Source organism: Gigantopelta aegis, chromosome 14 (assembly GCF_016097555.1).
Source record: "Gigantopelta aegis isolate Gae_Host chromosome 14, Gae_host_genome, whole genome shotgun sequence".
In the NCBI taxonomy this organism is placed as follows: Eukaryota; Metazoa; Mollusca; class Gastropoda; order Neomphalida; family Peltospiridae; genus Gigantopelta; species Gigantopelta aegis.
This window is the reverse complement of record NC_054712.1, coordinates 56,347,414-56,369,060: the sequence shown is the minus strand read 5'-3', so window position 1 is coordinate 56,369,060 and position 21,647 is coordinate 56,347,414. Positions and strand designations below refer to the sequence as shown.

General features: G+C 39.3%; 2 protein-coding genes and 1 long non-coding RNA gene across 3 annotated transcripts in view; all 3 read right to left on the bottom strand.

The window, feature by feature from the left end:
* LOC121389348 (transmembrane protease serine 9-like) overlaps window positions 1-7,801 on the bottom strand; it is a 53,155-nt gene extending 45,354 nt beyond the window's left edge. The window contains exons 1-6 of the mRNA XM_041520943.1: window positions 7,720-7,801; window positions 4,213-4,284; window positions 3,123-3,239; window positions 2,208-2,424; window positions 1,575-1,687; window positions 419-559 (exon numbers count right to left, since the gene is read on the bottom strand). Of these exons, the coding sequence (XP_041376877.1) occupies window positions 419-559; window positions 1,575-1,687; window positions 2,208-2,424; window positions 3,123-3,239; window positions 4,213-4,284; window positions 7,720-7,801 (742 nt within the window). The remainder of the gene's footprint in view (window positions 1-418; window positions 560-1,574; window positions 1,688-2,207; window positions 2,425-3,122; window positions 3,240-4,212; window positions 4,285-7,719) is intronic.
* A 2,257-nt stretch (window positions 7,802-10,058) lies between these two features.
* On the bottom strand, window positions 10,059-14,812 carry LOC121388218 (brain-specific serine protease 4-like). Its single transcript, XM_041519485.1, has 5 exons — window positions 14,664-14,812; window positions 13,990-14,096; window positions 13,282-13,425; window positions 11,867-12,021; window positions 10,059-10,244 (listed from the first exon to the last, which is right to left on the bottom strand). Exons 1-5 carry the CDS (start codon window positions 14,810-14,812, stop codon window positions 10,080-10,082), a joined length of 720 nt encoding a protein of 239 aa, XP_041375419.1. The 3' UTR covers window positions 10,059-10,079.
* A 2,953-nt stretch (window positions 14,813-17,765) lies between these two features.
* LOC121388480 lies at window positions 17,766-20,006 on the bottom strand. The gene is made up of 3 exons (XR_005959976.1): window positions 19,897-20,006; window positions 19,020-19,091; window positions 17,766-17,910 (listed from the first exon to the last, which is right to left on the bottom strand). It is a non-coding gene; the product is annotated as an uncharacterized LOC121388480 (long non-coding RNA).
* Window positions 20,007-21,647: the final 1,641 nt, after the last annotated feature.

Below are 21,647 nucleotides of genomic sequence, written 5' to 3'. Positions count from 1 at the left end.
ATAACCCATGACAATTACGTGTCAACCAACATATGTATCTTATAAATATTCGTTGTTCTATACATATAGGAGAGACCTAAGAGATAGACCCACAGAAACCGAAGGGGAGAACCAGGGAGGACAGCTCTGCTGTTCATTCCCTTGAGGTTCTGAGTCGCAATGTCAACTCTATCGGGAGACCTGTGTGTCATTCACTCAAGAGCCGAGACTTATATTATCTGTATCACCATGATGTTAACTTGTTAATGATGTTTTATGTTGGAAAGGAAAATAGAAACTGTATCACCAGCATTTAAAGAACACAAAGAAAACCTTACATTGCGTTACAAAGAACATCTCCACCCCCCACCCCCACCCCCCACCTCCACCCCGCTGTGTTAATAGCGACAACTAGACATAAAATTGACAACGGACGTACCTTGAAATCCCCACGACGCCACCCTGCAATTTCGGGTTTCTTCTTCGCTGAAGACAGTGGTGTTATCGGGCAGACACACCGGGTATATGCAAAAGTCTTTGTCCACGGGAACTCTCGTTATGTTGATGAAAACAATGTCACCTAAAATAACACATAATGAAAACAATGTCGCCTAAAATAACACATAATGAAAACAATGTCACCTAAAATAACACATAATGAAAACGTTTTTGTTTAACAACACCACTAGAGAACATTGATTTATTAATCATCGGCTATTATTAATCATCGGCTATTGGATCTCAAACATTTGGTAATTTTGACATATACATGTAGTCTTAGATAGGAAACACGCTACATGTTTCCATTACTAGCAAGGGATCTTTTATATGCACCATCCCACAGACGTGGTACACTGGCTGGAACGAGAAATAGCCCATTGAGCCCACCGACGAAGATCGATCCGAGATCGACCGCGAATCAAGCGAACACTTTAACACTTGGCTACGTCCCATTCACACACATGACGAAACGTAACGTAAGTCTCAGTAATGTTATCATATTCTTGATCTTAGTATGGTCATAGACACGAAAATGTTTGTCTTATTGATTCAGGCGTTATGGCAGTTTTCACATTTCACATATTACAGTGGTGGCCATCTTGCATTTAGTCCTGTGCCAAATTTTGCCTTTATAAGATTTTTGTTTTCCTAGACATATTAATGAAATCTTATTCTGTACAAAAATGGCTACTGGACCACCATATCATATATGACCACCCTACTAAATGCAAACCTTTGTGTAAAATATTAAGAAAAGAATAATAGAAAGAAAACCGTCCAGGATTTGTAGGCTTATGATTGCTAAAGCCCCGGTCACACTGTCGAGGATCAGGGCGTCGGGTTAGCCACGGATACGATCTGGCATCATTCGTGACAATCTGTTGTGGTCCGTACTAAACTGTACCGATCCTTAGCGATCCGTAGCGCTCCCCGTTGTCAACTAACCCCTATACTTAATAACCTTGGTTTATCCGTCGAAAACCGTAGTTAAACCGTAGTACATCCGTGAGGTTTTCATCCGTCGTGGATCCGGCCAGACGATCCTTGACAGTGTGACCGGGGCTTAAGATGATCAATAACGCTCTGCCTCTTACCTTTCACTTCAATGTCTTCCTTTCTAACTCCTCGCCTTGTTGCCAGATCTCTGACAGAATCAGCAAACTGAGCATACACCTCTACCTTCGGGATGTCTATAATAGTAATGAATCTGAAAGATATAATCAAATATTGATAAAAATGTCTTTCTTTTTAACCACGACACCACCGAGACAGCCGCCCCTGAATACGTAGAACGAAAGAAAGAAATGTTTTATTTAACGACGCACTCAACACATTTTATTTACGGTTATATGGCGTCAGACATATGGTTAAGGACCACACAGATTTTGAGAGAAAACCCGCTGTCGCCACTACATGGGCTACTCTTTCCGATTAGCAGCAAGGGATCTTTTATTTGCGCTTCCCACAGGCAGGATAGCACAAACCATGGCCTTTGTTGAACCAGTTATGGATCACTGGTCGGTGCAAGTGGTTTACACCTACCCATTGAGCCTTGCGGAGCACTCACTCACGGTTTGGAGTCGGTATCTGGATTAAAAATTCCATGCCTTGACTGGGACCCGAACCCAGTACCTACCAGCCTGAAGACCGATGACCTAACCACGACGCCACCGAGGCTGGTCAAAGTAGAACGAAAGCACCCTATTAGTGATAACAGTCATACTCACTGATCGTAGCAAGTTTTTGTCGTCAGTATTGTAGTGGCATCAACAAGAACCCCCGAGCACGATGGGATTTTGTCAAGGCCTTCGGGGGCTGGCTCGCCTGGCATAGTTGGAATAGAACCTGACATGTCGGCTGTAAAATGCACCATCCACGGTCTGTCACACACGTCAACGTCACTTCCTCCGAGAATACGCGACGATACGAGCGGCATGGCACAATCTGAATTAATAAACGTGAGCCGTCCATCAGAGTAGCAAGAAGTAATATTAATATTTAAATGTAGAAGTTAACCGTCTATGTTAACGTTTCCATCTAGGAGCCAGATGGCGCCTTCTTGTATTTTTATGTAGATAATATGAAATATTTTGGTCGCCAAGTGAACAAAATGGTCGCATATGCAACCATATCTGTCGCAATGTAGTGGGCTGCTTATTATTATTATTAATAGTAGTAGTAGTAGTAGTGGTGGTGGTGGTGGCGGTAGTATAATAGTTTTGAAGATGATAGTAGTAGTAGTAGTAGTAGTAGTAGTAGTAGTAGTAGTAGTAATGGTGGTGGTGATAGTAGTGGTGGTTGTGGTGGTGGTAGGTTTAATAGTAATAGTAGTAGTAGTAGTGGTGGTGGTTGTGGTGGTGGTAGGTCTAATAGTAATAGTAGTAGTAGTGGTGGTGATGGTGAGGATACAATCATGGAGAAATTGAGACACACAGACAAAAGGCGGACACACAGACATAATCAGGAAGGGATGGATAACGGGAAAAACTTAATCAATATTGTCTCTGTCCGGCTGTCTCTCCCTCCGTGTCTCTGTCTATATATATATATATATATATATATATATATATATATATATATATATATATATATATATATATATATATCCACAGTTTCTCTAAATATCTAACTGTACAACTTACCTCGCGGTTTCGGGGTTGTAGTCGGTTCTGGGGTTGTGGTGGGTGACTCCGTTGGATCCTCAGTTCCAGCAGGATTACATCCACATTGAATTATGTCACATTCCTCTTTTGGAGTGCCTTTAAAAAATATGAAAATAGAACGAAGCTTAGAAAATCTTGGATTAAGATTAGAGTGAAAACGTTTATAGTATTACTGAAGAGTGAAGTCCAAACTTGGTGGAAATGACAATTATTATCACATAAGTTACTTGACTGGTCGCTGCCGTTCTTTGAATAAAATACCTCACTGCCACCATATGTGACAGTGAATATACAAAGAGGTTTTTAAAGCAAACAATCAAACATATAATCAACACATAAAAACAAGATTTTATGTGTGTTGCATTATTATTTAGTAGATATAACCCCTGCTGCGCACTGGAAACTTTAAGTGGAATGTGGTGGTCTTACACTGGACACTTTAAATGGATTGTGGTGGTCTTACAATGGGATTTCACCGACACAAATGACCGCCGTGTAGATAGCTACTTCTGTGTTACATAACAAAGATGGCAGCCTCCAGTACAGTTGTATTTATGGAATTCATCTTTGTACGCAATATTTAGCACGATGTGTGTACAGTAGTCTTCTGAACCTTAGCGCAAAATTTACAAAAAACGCTGCCTGCAGAAGAGAATAGCTCAGAACGATTGGAAAAAAAGGCCATGCATCTTATAGATGAAAATAATGTTACAATAGGGGGAGACTAGATTGCAGCTATACGTTTCCAAGATTACTGAAATCAGCTATATTTTAAATTGCAAACAAACAAGGTGATATATCATGTTCAGGGAAAGATCCCTTGCTGCTGGTAGAACAAATGTTCCAGGTTTTCTCTGAAGACTCTGCCAGAATTATCAAAATTAATGTTTGATAAATAGCACACGATTAATGTTTGACATCCTAAAGTCGATGATTAATAAATCAGTGTAAACAAAACAAAATTTTAACTTCAATTAATAAATTTGCTCCACGGTTAAACAAAATAAATTATAAAATTTGATCTTTCGTTGAAAACAAATACACCTGTAAAGGTCAAAGGATATCTCACCTGTCCCACAGCACGAGTACATAGCACAGCAGTACATACAGTAACGATTTCGGACATCGATCTGGCACGCGTCTGGAATAAAGGAAACAAAGTCTCGTTTCATTTATTAATTCAGCTTATAAAACATTTTATTTTCATTTTGATATTTTCTATCCAGAAAAAAAGGTTCAATAAGGATGAATAAGAAGTTGATGATATAAAGGACAGAACCATTAACATATAAAAAAAATCGTATCTTTTTACAGTACAGAATCCAAAGGTTGTTTTGAAAAGGTAGTGACGATCTGCTACCATGAATCATCAATAGGTGTTTCGTCTGTTGCAGGACTGTTGTTCCCCAGTTTAACAACACCACCAGTACAAAAACAACCCACATCAGCTTTTTGGTGTCAAACAAAGGTATAATAACATCAATTTAAAATTCTAAAATTATTAATATATATAATATATATACAGCTACGAAAGAGTTACACTTAAAAAGTCACAATCAAGCATATTAACATTAAATACCCTCAACCAAAAAATAAATAATAATAATAAAATAAAATTTTAAATAATAATAAAAATTAACAAAATCTTTAAAAAAGAAAGAAAAATAAACGCTATGGTTAGACTATGATAAACAGTGTATGGAGCTGTAATAAGCAAACAGATATACTGCACTGAATTATCAACACAAAACGAATCAGATACCGAATATGCTGTATTCGCTCTCTCGGGGAAACCCACGAGAATGTTATTAGCCCTGCACCACGATGATGCGCCACAAGGCAGAAACCAGTGTGTGGTGCATGTATCACAGCATAGTCACCACCACATTTTAATACACATGTGTACTGTTGTCACTGATGGTTGCACAGACACGTCCAGCTAATGATAGCTGGCCAAATGGAACATGGAATATTTTGCGTTACTTGGTTGCCCATCAGATATCTACCACTTTCAAACTTGATAATCCCGATCCATGCACATGTTCCATGCACTAATTAATATGACGCGACACGGTACCAGCCTTTTGTGGGCATGACAAGATTACAATGTGGGCTACACATGGAACGCGCTTCCAGAACTGACTAATTCATTGCTTACTTAATCTATTCAGTGCACTCAGAGATATTCCAGGTTCACGATGCTGCTCTATGACTCGACAAATTCTTGTACTGATATGAACATGACCAGAAAGAAGCTGTTTGCATGAGAAAATCGGTGTTAAGAAGATCACCCATGCTAGCTGTATTGAAGCAACATATAACGAAGGCAGTCTACCAAGGTGGTCATATCTAGGGAGATACTCTGCTCTCAGCACCGTTGCTCCTTTTACCTAATAGATGGGGCTGGATCAAGATGGATGATGGAATGTATTAGCCACACTTGACAAATTGTTCAGAAACCTCGCACAGCTGCCATGAACTGGTTTCTTATAGATGTAAGAAAGGATGCCAAAAGCGTTGCAAGTTCAACAAATCTCATGTTCAGTGCACAGCTTTGTGTTCGTGGGGGGGGGGGGGGGGGGGGGGGGGTTGGGGGGGGGGGGACATTATACATATTAGCAGGATAAACACCAAAATGTATAATGCTTCATCTTATTCTATAACACCTAATAAATAAAGCCATTTTAAAAGTGATTTAAAGTGCTGGTTTGTATATGTGAAAGACATCGAACATCGCTACTATGATCATATTCAAAGGATTGCTGAAGGAAAATATATAAATTTTAAACAGATGTCATCCTCCTGAATAGTATTCTCTGTGACAAAGGTTTAATATTTTTTTAAAAGGAGCAAATATTTTTCTTCTTCAAAATTAGGAGATATTAAAGTTATTTATTTGTAATTATGGTTTGTTAAGTGATGTAATTTTCCTAAAATTGTGACTACTTTTAACCATTACACAAGCGTTTGTAATAAACAGTGACTACATGTGACAAGATTTCAAATGATATTGTATTGCCATGACAGTTTTGTCTCAACTATATTTTAGCAAAATAAGTGTGTGCTTTTAAAAAAATATTTAAGGTTAATATACTTTTATTTTAATAGTAGCATACAAAGGGGTCACCTTGATCTTATTTTGACCTTGTCACCCATAAATTGTATTTCTAAAAATGCCAACCGGTTTTATTTTAATTAATAATGTGTAAATAACTATTTCCACATGGTTGTCAGCTTTTAACAGTTTGGTTTATCACAACTAATTTTTTTCATATTGGCCTCCTGACTACAGGACCCCACTTAACCATATGTCCGACGCCATATAACCGTAAATAAAATGTGTTAAGTGCGTCGTTAAATAAAGCATTTCCTTTCCGTTCCACGAAGCTATCTTAGCACTATGATCACCTTAACGGCACACTGTAGTTATGATCTTACGGTGTTACTGTAGTTATGCTCTTACAGTGTTACTGTAGTTATGCTCTACTGTAGTTATGCTCTTACAGTGTTACTGTAGTTATGCTCTTACAGTGTTACTGTAGTTATGCTCTTACAGTGTTACTGTAGTTATGCTCTTACAGTGTTACTGTAGTTATGCTCTTACGGAGTTACTGTAGTTATGCTCTCACGGTGTTACTGTAGTTATGCTCTTAAGGTGTTACTGTAGTTATGCTCTTACGGTGTTACTGTAGTTATGCTCTTACAGTGTTACTGTAGTTATGCTCTACTGTAGTTATGCTCTTAAGGTGTTACTGTAGTTATGCTCTTACGGTGTTACGTTAGTTATGACCGTATGGTGTTCTTAGCGATAAGATCGCTTCGTGGATCGGGGCTCTGGACACTGCATCCTTGCCATTTCGTCTGAACAGTCGCTGATGATAAGAATACAAAAGGTTATGATTATCTTTGTTATCACCATAATAGTAAATATTGGTATTATCACTAAGACCAAAATAATCTTTATTATTATTACCGCACTTTAAAAAAGAGGAACTACTAATACACTACAAGCTACTAATACTTAACTTGTTATGGAGAGAGAAAGAAAGACGTGTTTTATTTAACGACGCACTCAACACATTTTATTTACGGTTATATGGCGTCAGACATATGGTTAAGGACCACACAGATTTTGAGAGGAAACCCGCTGTCGCCACTACATGGGCTACTCTTCCGATTAGCAGCAAGGGATCTTTTATTTGCGCTTCCCACAGGCAGGACAGCACAAACCATGGCCTTTGTTGAACCAGTTATGGATCACTGGTCGGTGCAAGTGTTTTACACCTACCCATCGAGCCTTGCGGAGCACTCACTCAGGGTTTGGAGTCGGTATCTGGATTAAAAATCCCATGCCTCGACTGGGATCCGAACCCAGTACCTACCAGCCTGTAGACCGATGGCCTGCCACGACGCCACCGAGGCCGGTTGTTATGGAGAGAGAGTCTCCATAGCTGAGGTGTGTCCCCATGCTTGAACTTTATTTCGATATAAGTAGTAGTAGTAATAATAATAATAATAATAATAATTATATATAATATGTTTTAAGGAAGAAATTCGCATCTAAGAAAATACTTACTGCAAAAAGATGGCACCGAGAGAGCAGAAGCGCAGCACAGGAAGGCGAAGAGGACACCAAGAGAACCAGTCAAGGAAGCCATATTGTGGTGCTGTCTGTTAGTCTGTGACTCTGTCATTTGACAGACTCGGTATTTATACTATATCTCTGTCTTTTGTACCATTCGGTGTCTGGTTTTGGGTACATGATTACAACACTGAATTATAGTGGGTATCGCCACGCTGTTGTACGTAGTCGTCATCAAGGCGCACTTATTGCGTGACTCCGACAAAGATGTTGATATCAGTGGCGTCATTATTGCGTCGCTTAATGACTAATGAAATTACATTGTAATTTGTGTTTGTAAAGTAGCTTTTAAACAAATCGTAATTGCATATCGTACACTATGCACCAAGACACACAACCTTAGTTTTGAAAGGAACACGTTCAAATAAAAGTCGTTAGGTAATTTTAAAAATAATTATTTGTTTATTTCGCAAAATATATCTGGAAATTACTACATGAATGTGTATTCGTTCACGTAAATGACCGTTTCCTTTGTTTGTCTTTGATTACATTGTTGTTATTTTAAAAATACAACAGTTCTTTCGACTGTCACTATAACAACAATGACATTTGCTACTCCTTTGACGTTCTGTACAGGGGAGTGCCTGGCTGAGGGGTATATTGTAAGGTCCAGAATCTTCTGTGGGAAGAAACAAAAAGAGTGGTGACAGTGAGGTATGGCCACATGGACTACATCACACATCCGGCTACATCAGTGGTTGGAAAGTTTGCTATCAGTTTAATTTCGATTGTCTATACGGAAATGGTTAGAATGGAACATGTGGGGCTTTTTATTGGTTGTTTTTTGTTTGTTTGGTAGGGGTTTTTTGCCTGGTCAGTCTACTGCCATATTTTCTCTGTGCATATTTGTTTAAATTATTTTTTGTTTGTAGATATTGGGTATTCATAAAAATGGGCGCTGGATCTAGCTAATTTGATTTATCATGCAACCACGCTTCTTGTGACCTGATAACCCCTACATGATAATTCAAAATGTTATTATGTCACTGCCTGATAACTCCTACGTTGTGTTTATTTTCACAGAAAAAGGTACAAAAATTATAATGTTGTGATACAACAAACTTTGAAATATAATCAAAGTATTTTATTTAAAATGTGGAGACACATAACATTTTGACTGGCTATGCCATTCCCAAAATGCATTCAAGCACCTGCTATTATCCGACTTCTGGTAGTAATTTCTACACAATATTACTAATAGTTTCTATACCGCTTCTGACTGAAGCATATTACAAACATATAACTTGAAAGGGGTTGCATGATAAACAAAATATCAATTATTAGGTTTTAATATTGTGGTTATTTGGCTCGGTTTGATAACGGTGTAACAGGCTCACTGAAGCTCACCTGTTACACCGTTATCTAAATCTCGCCAAATAACCACGATATCAAAACATAACAACCTAATATTTTATATCTAGCGCTCACCTGAGATGTGTGGTTTGAAGAATCAAAGCTCCTTTATGGACCCATTCTCTAATTGTGGACCTGTTACAACCAGTGCTCCAAAACTGGTATATATGTGGTATGTGCTGTCCTGGCTGTGGAAAAGCGCACCTATGAAAGATCCTTTGCCGCTAATGGCAAAATGTGGCATCCAATAGCCGATGATTAATAAACCAAAATGTTATGTAGTGGTGTCGTTAAATAAAACAAACTTTAACATGGTCTGATGGGGGGTGGGAGGGGGGGAGGGCAATCCCAGCCAGTGCTCCACGACTGTTAGATTAAAGGTCGTGGTACGTGTTTGGAGGAAAATCCATATCAAACATCCCAATGCTGCTAATGGAGCGGGACATAGCCCAGTGGTAAAACGTTCACATGATGCGCGGTCGGTATAGGATCGATCCCCGTCGGTGGGCACATTGGGTTATTTCTAGTTCCAGCCAGTGCACCACGACTGGTATATCAAAGGCCGTGGTATGTGCTATCCTGTCTGTGGTATGATGCATTAAAACGATATCTTGCTATTAATGGAAAAATGGGGAAATGTGGTGTAGCTAATCAAAACAAACTTTAACCTAATGGGAAAATGTAGCGCGAGTTTCTATTAGAATGACCATATACTTTACATCTAATAACCAATGATTAATGAATCAGTATGCACTAGTGGTGTCTTTAAACAAAACAACAACGAAAACCTTACAAAAATGGCCACCGCCCCTCCCCTGTGATCATTTCTGGAAGAGTCCATAATTATTTGGCCCAGTTATCCGGTTAACAAACAAGAAAATTAAACACAATAATAGATTTTTTCACTGCGCTTTATTTTGTTCACGTATCGCCTTGTTTATTCATACTAAATTAGACATGATGAAGTCTAGGTTACTCGTGACGTTGACGAATGTGTTAGGCAGCGAAGCATTACAAGGCGCTCCGTAGGTAACGCCAGCTAGAATCCAGTTGTTTCCAGTTGCGTCCCCTTGGTCCTGGCAGAGTAGCATGCCCCCTTCGTCCAGCTGTGAACGAAACATAATAAAGGATTCAATACCATTTCAAATCCATTTTCAATTTAGATGAACCGTTCTAAATTATTTGACTTAATCCTCCGGGACATTTGCAAAACCAGCCCTCGCCCGCTACCGATCCCGGTCGAGTAGGGCTGTTTGTGCTCCCATACACACGTCAGCTCGACTACCTCCTCTCTCAAACCAAACCCAATGGCGTAGCCAGCATGAGACAGAAGAGGCGCTTGTCTCGTCTGGAATTTCCCCACATTTATTTAATTTTTCCCATGACACTGAAATTTAGTTTACAGGTCTGGGTTTTCCTCGGCGTTTTTTCCTCTCTGGCTACGCCCCGGAAACCCTTTTCTGTCCTGGACGGAGGAGCCCGTGAAAGTCGACACCTGCGCCCATAACAGGCGTGTTCTACAACAGCTTGTACTGAATGTGCACGTTAAAACCTATAACTTCACCTGACTTGATCATTTCAAAGTCTAATTTAAAAAAAGTATATATCCTTGAATTGTGTTATATATTTTAAAACTTTGGACACGAGGAAATACAACCAATACTAGACGAACAAGCAGAAGTAGAAAACGATGAAGAAGAACAGAAGCGGTAAATGGAATGAATGGATGTTTAACGACACCCCAGCAAAAAATCCACAAAAACACATCGGCTATTGGGTGTCGAAAAAGGTAAGTATATTAAAAATAGTATTTATTTAAAATAACAGAAGAAGAACCAAACAAAAGACTGAAACAAAAAGAGAGAAAATCGCAGAAAACACGAACTATTAATAATTATAATTAATATTTGTTTATATATTTTTTTAATGTCGCATATTAATCACTAATACGTACACTAGCCGTCAGCAGTTATGTATGTAACGGGAACATTATTGAAAGGTGGGTGCTGCCGGGTTTCTTCCTGTAGTGTGTGTATTAGTGATTAATATGTTATTTTTTTTAATCAAGGATCTAAAAAAGTATCGATGTAAAGGTTTTTAACGTTAAACATAGGATTGTTGTTCTATTAGACCGTTTGGTAGGCAGAGATTGCGCAGAATGTATATACATGTAGATTGGTCTCTGACGGTTAGAGGGCGAGACGTAACCCAGTGGTATAGCGCTCACTCGATGCAAGGTCGGTGTGGGATCGATCCCTGTCGGTGGGCCCATTGGGCTATTTCTCGTTCCAGCCAGTGCACCACGACTGGTATTTCAAAGGTCGTGGTATGTACTACCCTATTTGGGGGATGGCGTATATAAAAGATCCCTTGCTGCTAATCAAAAAGAGTAGCCCATGAAGTGGTGACAGCGGGTTTCCTCCCTCAGTATCTGTGTGGTCCTTAACCATATGTCTGACGCCATATAACCGTAAATACAAAGTGTTAAGTGCGTCTTTAAATAAAACATTTCTTTCTTTCTTTCTGACGGTTACAGAGCATTAATAACTGTCGAAATGCCTGTCTAGCGTTCTTACGTTGAGAGTACTCGGGCTATCTTTCCACATGGCCAACATGTTTCACCACTTCAGAACCCAATCAATAATATGAATATAATTGTTAAATGTATTATCTTCCTGTTGAGTGTGCGAACAGATTAATACTATGATTGTTTTAGTCTATAATGTACCTTGCAAGCTGAACTAGTCGCTCCCGTCGGATCAGTGCATATGCCAGCGCTCGGTGTCTTAATGTTGATGTTAACGCTTGCCAGTGCAGACAGAACCAACTTGCACGCGTAGGAAGGCATGAGGGCCACGTCAGCTTCTTGCAGGGTGTCGGTTACTGAAATGAAGCCAGACAAGAAAATCACAAGTATGTTGCTGTTGTCCTCGTAGTCACCAGTAGGTTATGCACTCAGGTGATCGTAGGTCTATTTGTAAATTAGATTTCTTATTATAATTTATAAATAATTTCCAGCGAGACACAAATCGTTGGCCTTACGTCTCGCGCGTGAGTCGTTAAAACTCACGATGGTTGTGAGCCGATGAGAATCCAGTACCTAGAGGTACTAACCTTAATGCCGACTGATTGATTGAAAACATATTTATATATATATATATATACAAGTTTACTTACAACTTTGCACAGATCCATGTTTGAAGGCTAATTATTTGGAATAGGAAGTAAATTCTTACGTTTAGTGGTAGAAAAGGATTTATTTAAAAAAATTACAATTATGTTTTTTCCCCCCAGCAGTGCAAATGGTTTAGTTGTAATGAGGCTTGGTATTCATACACCATGTGAGGCGCGATCATTTTGGGTAATTTTTAAACAAGCTGATTTTGTGAAACTTTTAATAGCTAAACCTTTATTCAAATGAGGTTTTTTGTAAGGTTTGATGAGCAAAGTTTCCATAAATATATGTGTGATATCCGCCAACTCTCGGTTGGGTGTGGTTTGTATGGGTGTGAACATTGTCAAAAATACACCCAAAATCATGCAGTTTTGGACACATTTTGATGAAAGTAACACAATAACTAAACATATTTAAATTGAGTCCTCTTTAAAATTGTGACATTTTTTGTAATTTCCTTGATACTGAAAATACATGTATCTTTCTTTATTTTTAAACCATAAGTGGGTATTTAGGATGCCAGGGTCTGGCGAGCATAAATCTCAGCTGACGATTCACAAATAACTGTTGTCTTCTACCTAGGCTATCTCCAATATACACACAATATAATATAATGGCGATAATTACATAATTATAATATAATAATAATGTAAGCATATGATATATGCACATATAAAATTTGTATTCAAATTTATTTCAGTAACAATGTCCCGAGTTAAGTCCCTACCTATCCCGAGACAGGATCCGGGATGGACGTACCTGAAACCGTAGTGGTATAGGGGCATGTTAAAATAGTTCAAAGTCAAAGTCAATAACAATCGAATTGAGGAAAAGAGGGTATTATATACAATGTCAATTACTTAGGCATGGCATCACCAGATCGGTACAAATACATCATATATTTTGCCAATTTAAAAATTGTTTAGTTAGGACAACGCTTCGCGGCAGTAAACAATATAATTGCGTACCAGGAAATCCCCAGGACGCTATTTTGCATTTCTGGTTTGAATCTTCCGTGAAGACAGTCGTTTGGTCGGGCAGACACACCGGAAGTATACAAAAGTCTTTAGCAGTTGGAACTTTGGGACTGAAAGTCACCATAGCGATGTCACCTGGAAGTATAAAAAAACCCCACCCAAAAACCCCTAGAAAAACAACAGCCAAAAAACAAACAAACAAAAAACCGCTTATTGCATGCACAATAACTCATCAAGAAAATACAATACGCCGATTCAAAGTTACCTTCATTTCATAATTATTTTTCCAGAAAGCACCATTTTGAATACAGTTGTGAAATAACAGTCAAACCCTGGACACGAATATGAATGATCAGTTAGGGTTTCCAGTGTCAAATCTCTCATCAAGTCACTGACGTAGCCAGGATTTTATATTTGAGGGGCCAACCCATATTGGGGGGAGGCAACACACACTATGTATGTATGCGTGTATTGATGGATGGATGATTTTAACAAATTTAATACATTAAAAAACAAATTTGATTGGGGGACCATGGCCCCCCGTGCACCCCTCCCCTAATCCAGCTACGCCACTGCCTCTATTGCCCCATGGGTGGTAGGATCGATCCCCAACAATGGGCCAACACGATTGTTATTTGAATTTCTCAATTGGTTGCTGCTAATACGGTTTACCTGAACCTTTTTGGACCGCTCACTTACCATTCACCGTCACTTTGTCAGAAGTTATTTCCCTTATTGTTTCCAGGTATTTCTCGGAATCGGCGAACTTTGCGAGTATGGTAGACCCAGGTGGTGGATTATTTATGCTGAAATTTAAGAGGAAAAGAACTGACTGTCTGTCCACAAATGATTTTTTTTCTCTGTTCATGTCAAAAAGATGGAGAAGACTGTAAAATATGGCCTGGAGTAACGCAAATGAGTCAAATCAATTAGGGGTGTACTTGGTGTGGGAGGTCATAAAGTCGGACAGTGGCAAAGGAACGGGGGGGGGGGGGGGGGGGGGGCCACAGGTCCCTCAAATGAAGGCTACATAATTTTGTCTTAAATACACACAAAAACAACGATTTTCTCATGGTATATTGCAATAGTGCGTTTTGTTTTGGCTTTCGAGAAAAATTATTTCAATTTTAGAATGAAAATATTAAAATAAATCAAGATGTAAAATAGCTTGGAAATGGTATTGTCTGCTTGGTTTGAAGTCTTAACAGTTTAACATGAATTTCAGTAGCAGATGGTATCTGCTTAATACGAATAACAGAATCTGACATTATTGAAGTAAAGTTCTGCTACATAACATTGTATGTGGTCATATTATATACATCCATATATTTTACTTGTTGTAATGAAGAGAACTATTCTCATAGCAGACTTACAAATCTTCGGCGCAGATTTTTGAAGTCAAAATCTGGGTGTCACTGATGAGAACGCCTGCGCATGCTGGCAGGTCAAGGTCAGGGTCAATATGAACTACTAAATGCACCATCCATGGTCTGTTGCACACTGAGACTGTGTTTCCACCCATGATACGCGGAGATTTCGAAACTCCTGATGGCAGTGCACAATCTGAAAACAAAGCCATTTGTCACGGGGATTCTATAATACCCGTAACTGAATAAAACACGATTATCCAAATATCTCTCCTAACTGTATATCTATTAGATCTCTCTGTAACAGGCAGTTATACCCGCTGTGGCTCGTCTAGGTATGATCAGAGATAAGATCTTATATAAAGTATATATTATTATAGCACGTTTAGTTCACTAGAAAACACAACAAAACACAATACACTTTGGAATCTGTATTAACCTACGCTGACAAATGTACTGCCGCAGTAGTTAATTAATAACGACAATAATAACAACCCAGAACTGATCACTTAATTAGTTAATCTCTAGGTGTCTAGTTTACACAATATGTTAATCACTTCACCGTGACACAACACCCACACGTGTGATAATTGAGAAACGCTAACACACACACGTGCGAAAATGGAGAAACGCTTCCAGGGGAACTTAATTAATAAAGGAATTACAACACTATTCCTAACTGGTTAATTTTTAATTAACCCTAACTACTCATTCAATAACCTTGTAATACAGAATTAATACAGGTACCTATCACAATAAAGACAATAACCTACAGTTTACCTAGGTCCTCTAGGATGACTGGCTAAGCTTTATATTACCAAATACTCGTATAAATATAGAACAGTGAGACTACGATTTACTTCGTCAGATGACCGAAGACACTGTCTAAATAATATTGGTATAATACAGTATTAAAATATTAAAAGTCACATCAATCACATCAAGGTTATACAACAGAGCAGAAATAATATATTTACCAAAGTCCGGACGGACAACGTTCCCCCGGGATACCTTCCTATGGTTCTCCTCGATAACTCTAAAATCCTATCTATTTATTCGAAAACTCTCAGAGACAGCGAATATCGCCTGGGGGTACAAGGCGGTACCTCACGTATCATCTGAATTCCACAGCGACCAAGACGGCATATCTTTCTTTTAGATCGCCAGACTCAATGACGCCAAGTCGCCAAATCACGGTTGTAAAAACCGCACTCGCGGAGGTATTACGTAACTACTCGCCACATGGCTCCGCACCTGGGCTGGGTGTGTATTAGAAGTACAGCTCGATGACCGTCGCGCAAAGGTATCACGTAACAAGTTGCCCACCTGGGCTAAGTGCATTTGGAACTGCACACGGCCTTCTAAACAATTAATATCGCCACAGGCGAAAAGAAATTAAGAGCATGTACCGTCACACCATTCTAAAAATTACTCATCAGAGTGGATGTGGAGGCAAAATCTAGCACAGGATCGAACCCCTCTGCAAACCTATGTGTTTTTCTCCCAGTCCCACCTGTGCTCCACGAATGGTCTATGGGAAAGACCATTGATTACAAGAGATCCCTTGCTGGCGTCATCATCCTTCTCCGATAATAAAGATGGTTTCTCCAACGACACTAACTAATGATGACCTGTAGTAAAGGAGTATAGCAGGTGGATACAGGGCCCTTTTTCTAAAGCCATCTTAAGTCCACAAGGTAGCTATGATGTTAAGGCAATCTTAGTGCTAAGATCACCTTAAGATAAGTGTAGCTATGCGCTTAAGACAATCTTAGCATTAAGATCGCTTCGTAGAACGGGCCCCTGAGGTCTCTTACCAACACTTTTTGAAGTGGTGAGACTTAAAGCCTATAACAAACGTTGGTGTAAATGGCAGGTGTGTGGTACTGATGGTCTCAAGAGACAAGCACCTCTCGTGATTAGAGAGACAATGACAGGTGTGTGGTACTGATGGTCTCAAGAGACAAGCACCTCTCGTGATTAGAGAGACAATGACTGGGATGTGGACAGAAAAAGGATTGCAAGATCTGTAATATCGGGATACAAAATGAGATAGAATTTAATTGGAGCAAAGTAAAATGGTCCATGAAATAATAATAATAAGGGAGAGAAAAAAAGCACTTCATAATAAAGGTGCACTGTTGCTTTTTCCTCCGTTTTTTTTTTATCGTTTTGTTTTTCTGTTTGTTGTGTTCTTTGGGTTTTTTTGTTTTTTATTTTGTTTCAGGGTTTTGGGGTTGTTTTTTTTTCTTTTCGGGGGGGGGGGGGGGTTCGTTGTTGTTTTCTTTGTTCTGATTTTGTTTTTTTATTTCGTAATTATCAGTGTAATAAGTGTTGATGAGTCAACTTCCAAAACCCGGTATTGGTGGCAATAAATCACCCCAGCCCTCCTTCAAAACCCGGTATTAGTTGCGATAAATCTCCCCACCCCTCCTTCAAAACCCGGTATTAGTTGCGATAAATCTCCCCACCCCTCCTTCAAAACCCGGTTTTAATTGCGATAAATCTCCCCACCCCTCCTTCAAAACCCGGTGTTGGTGTCGAATAAATCACCTCACCCCTCCTTCAAAACCAGGTATTGGTGGCGATAGATCACCTCACCCCTCCTTCAAAACCCGGTGTTGGTGGCGATAGATCACCCCACCCCTCCTTCAAAACCCGGTGTTGGTGGCGATAGATCACCCCACCCCTCCTTCAAAACCCGGTATTGGTGGCGATAAATCACCCCACACTTCCTTCAAAACCCGGTATTGGTGGCGATAGATCACCCCACCCTTCCTTCAAAACCCGGTATTGGTGGCGATAAATCACCCCACCCTTCCTTCAAAACCCGGTATTGGTGGCGATAAATCACCCCACCCTTCCTTCAAAACCCGGTATTGGTGGCGATAAATCACCCCACCCTTCCTTCAAAACCCGGTGTTGGTGGCGATAAATCACCCCACCCTTCCTTCAAAACCCGGTATTGGTGGCGATAAATCACCCCACCCTTCCTTCAAAACCCGGTGTTGGTGGCGATAAATCACCCCACCCTTCCTTCAAAACCCGGTATTGGTGGAAATAAATCATCCCACCCCTCCTTCAAAACGCAATCACTTACTTCTCGGGGATGGAGTTGTAGTTGGCACCGTTGTGGTTGTGGCTTTTGTCGAGGATGTGGTAGTGGCTACCGTTGCCGTAGTAGTGGTTGTAGTTGTAGCAGGGCCACAGCCTGGACCACATGGAATCAATGAACACTGTTCCATTGGATTACCTAAATAATATAATAATAATCATAATAATAATCGTAATGATGATGATGATGATGACAATAATAATAAACAGTTATGGCTCTGTAAGAAGTTTTATTACTTCAATCAGTTTTTAAAATGTTTAAATCGCCATAAACGTATTCACACTGAGGTGGAGGATCCTTGTTCAATATAAATAAATAGATCAAATATGATTACCGATGCGAGCACGACACAAGACTACTTCATCCTTCCTGTCGAAGTTCAAGGGTCATAATTCTGTGAAAAATGGCTAAACTTAATTCGTAGCAGAACATGATAAGGCTATACACAAATATTCAGCTCAGTATCTTAGGCATTGCAAAAACAAACCCTGGAAAACAAATTTCCGTATGTCGTAAGTTCAAGGGCCATAACTCTGTCAAAATATGGGTAAATTGCCCTAAAGTCAAATGGTATCTGCAATAGTACATAATAAAGCTATACACACAAAATGTCCTCTGAGTAGTCCGGAAAACAATTTTTCAGATCTCCAAAGTTCAAGGCCATTCCATAATATACTCACGTTTATCACAACATATGTATACTGTGCATCAAATCAGACAGTATACTTATCTGTCCCCCATGTAATATATGATATACTCACTTTTCCCACAACATCTGTATTCTGTGCATCAATACAGACAGTATACTTATCTGTCCCCCATGTAATATATGATATACTCACTTTTCCCACAACATCTGTATACTGTGCATCAATACAGACAGTATACTTATCTGTCCCGCCATGTAATATATGATATACTCACTTTTCCCACAACATCTGTATTCTGTGCATCAATACAGACAGTATACCTATCTGTCCCGCCATGTAATATATGATATACTCACTTTTCCCACAACATCTGTATACTGTGCATCAATACAGACAGTATACTTATCTATCCCCCATGTAATATATGATATACTCACGTTTATCACATCTGTATACTGTGCATCAAATCAGACAGTATACTTATCTGTCCCCCATGTAATATATGATATACTCACTTTTCCCACAACATCTGTATACTGTGCATCAATACAGACAGTATACTTATCTGTCCCGCCATGTAATATATGATATACTCACTTTTCCCACAACATCTGTATACTGAACAGCAATACCGACAGTAAGGGTCTTGTAGATATATCTTACACCTGTCTGAAATGGAGAACACAACCAACCACAGAATGGTGTATTGTTAAGACATCCAGAAGAATGGAATGTTTGAAACCTAGTTGCTGCACTGTGATTAAATCATGATTATATTGTGTTCGGCACAGTGGAAAAGATCGCCAAGTGAAACGCAACGAATAAAGAAGGAAGGAAATGGTTTATTTAACGACGCATTCAACACATTTTATTTACGGTAATATGGCGTCGGACATATGGTTAAGAACCACACAGATATTGAGGGAGGAAACCCGCTGTCGCCACTTCATGGGCTACTCTTTTCGATTAGCAGCAAGGGATTTTTTTATATGCACCCATCCCAAAGACAGTATAACACATACCACGGCCTTTGGTGTACCCATCGTGGTGCACTGGCTGGAGCGAGGAATAGCCCGATGAGCCGAAGGAAAGAATAGGACATACGGTTGATATGTTTCATATTAACTTTGCCACAAACATAACAGCTCGTACATTTAATTTTGACATATCAGTCGAGCAGCAAATAAAATCGTGCTTCCTTCTTAGTTGAGACTATAACAAAATTGTTGGGAAGGAAGACAGTCGGGAAGACTGACAGACAAACAGATAGATGGAGAGATGGATGGATGGATGGATGGATGGATGGATGGATAGATGGATAGATAGATAGATAGATAGATAGATAGACAGATAGATAGACAAATTAGACAGAACAACAGATAGAACGAGCGATCACGGACGCATGAACAAGCAGAAATAGATATAAACGAGTTTACCTTAAATCCATTATACTATAAAGAAAAACACATCTTACTGCAATAATAGGGCACACTGATTGCCGTGCAGCACCACGTCAACGCGAAAAGGACCAAAACATTAGAATACAAAGACGCCATGATTATTTTTCGACTGTCCTCCTCTTCCTCACCTGAACACGTGAATATTGACCTGTCCGCGTTACTTATATCAGGTGTGCGTCTTTCATGTTCCCATGTTTGTTTTTACCTGTAATTAACACCTGTCATCGCTGTAACGTTCAGATGCGAACAGGTGACACACCCACAATGCGGCAAGACGTTCTAAGAAAGACGACATATTCTTCTGTTTAAGTCAGTATCAGCTCACGAAGCTGTGGGCGTACCATATCACTATTAAACATCTTCTTTTCACATTTTGCGGATTTGGTTACATTGTATTATCGACCAGCGTGATAAAGAAAGAAAGAAACATGTTTTACTTTTTTGTGTTATCGCTTTATTGCTTTCAAAATATTGTGAACACTATAAGAAAAGTTTCAGAATATTAGCATAAGGCGGTGATAAAATAAATAAATAAATAAATACCTACTTACCTAACTACCTACATGTACCTACTTTCCTAGATACATGCATACATACATACATAAATACACACATACATACATACATACATACATACTTACATACAGAATATATGTATGTTTACGCCAAAACCCGACATACATACAATAGAGATATTCAAAATATAAAAATACATATATAGCCAGTGCCAGGTCTGTCCACATCTGCATGTAAGTCAAACGTTGCCAAGCCATGGGGCCTTAGAACCGCGTGGTTGTTGGACCGGTACGAATATGGTCGACTAACGATCGTTCAATTTATGTGGAACGTAGTTGGTCTGATTGGTAGCGTTCCGGCCCAACAATTGCGGGCGATTGGGTGCCACAGGTTCGGGTCTCGGTAACGGCATGAAGAAATTTGTGACGGCAATAAAGGATTTTAATATCCCCTGTGCCAGTGCGTCATTGAATATATGTATGTTTAAGTCAAAACCCGACATACATACAACAGAGATATTCAAAATATAGACATACATACATACACAAACATACATACACACACACACACACACACACACACACACACACACACACACACACACATACATACATGTTCGGATCCCAGTCGAGGCATGGGGTTTTCAATCCAGATACCGACTCCAAACCCTGAATGAGTGCTCCGCAAGGCTCAATGGGTAGGTGTAAACCACTTGCATCGACCAGTGATCCATAACTGGTTCAACAAAGGCTTTGTGCTATCCTGCCTGTGGGAAGCGCAACTAAAAGATCCCTTGCTGCTAATCGGAAGAGTAGCCCATGTAGTGGCGACAGCGGGTTTCCTCTAAAAAATCTGTGTGGTCCTTAACCATATATTTGACGCTATATAACCATAAATAAAATGTGTTGAGTGCGTCGTTAAATAAAACATTTCTTTCTTTCTGTTCACACAATAAAATGACCAAAACAACAGAAGCACAAAGGAATATTTGTTTAACGACAACTCATTACATTTTAAACCTATATCATGTGATTACTTAGACACTTGATCAAAATCGTAACGTCATAATGTTACGGTGTTGACCGTTACGGTATAGACAAAATTTAACATAAACACAAATTGTCATCTCATTATTGTCGATTAGTTATGTTGAATCGCCAAGCTATCTTCGAAGCATCCATTTATGATGATCTCTGAATGAATCATATTAATTTAATACATCAATATATTAATTATGCTCGTTACGGTG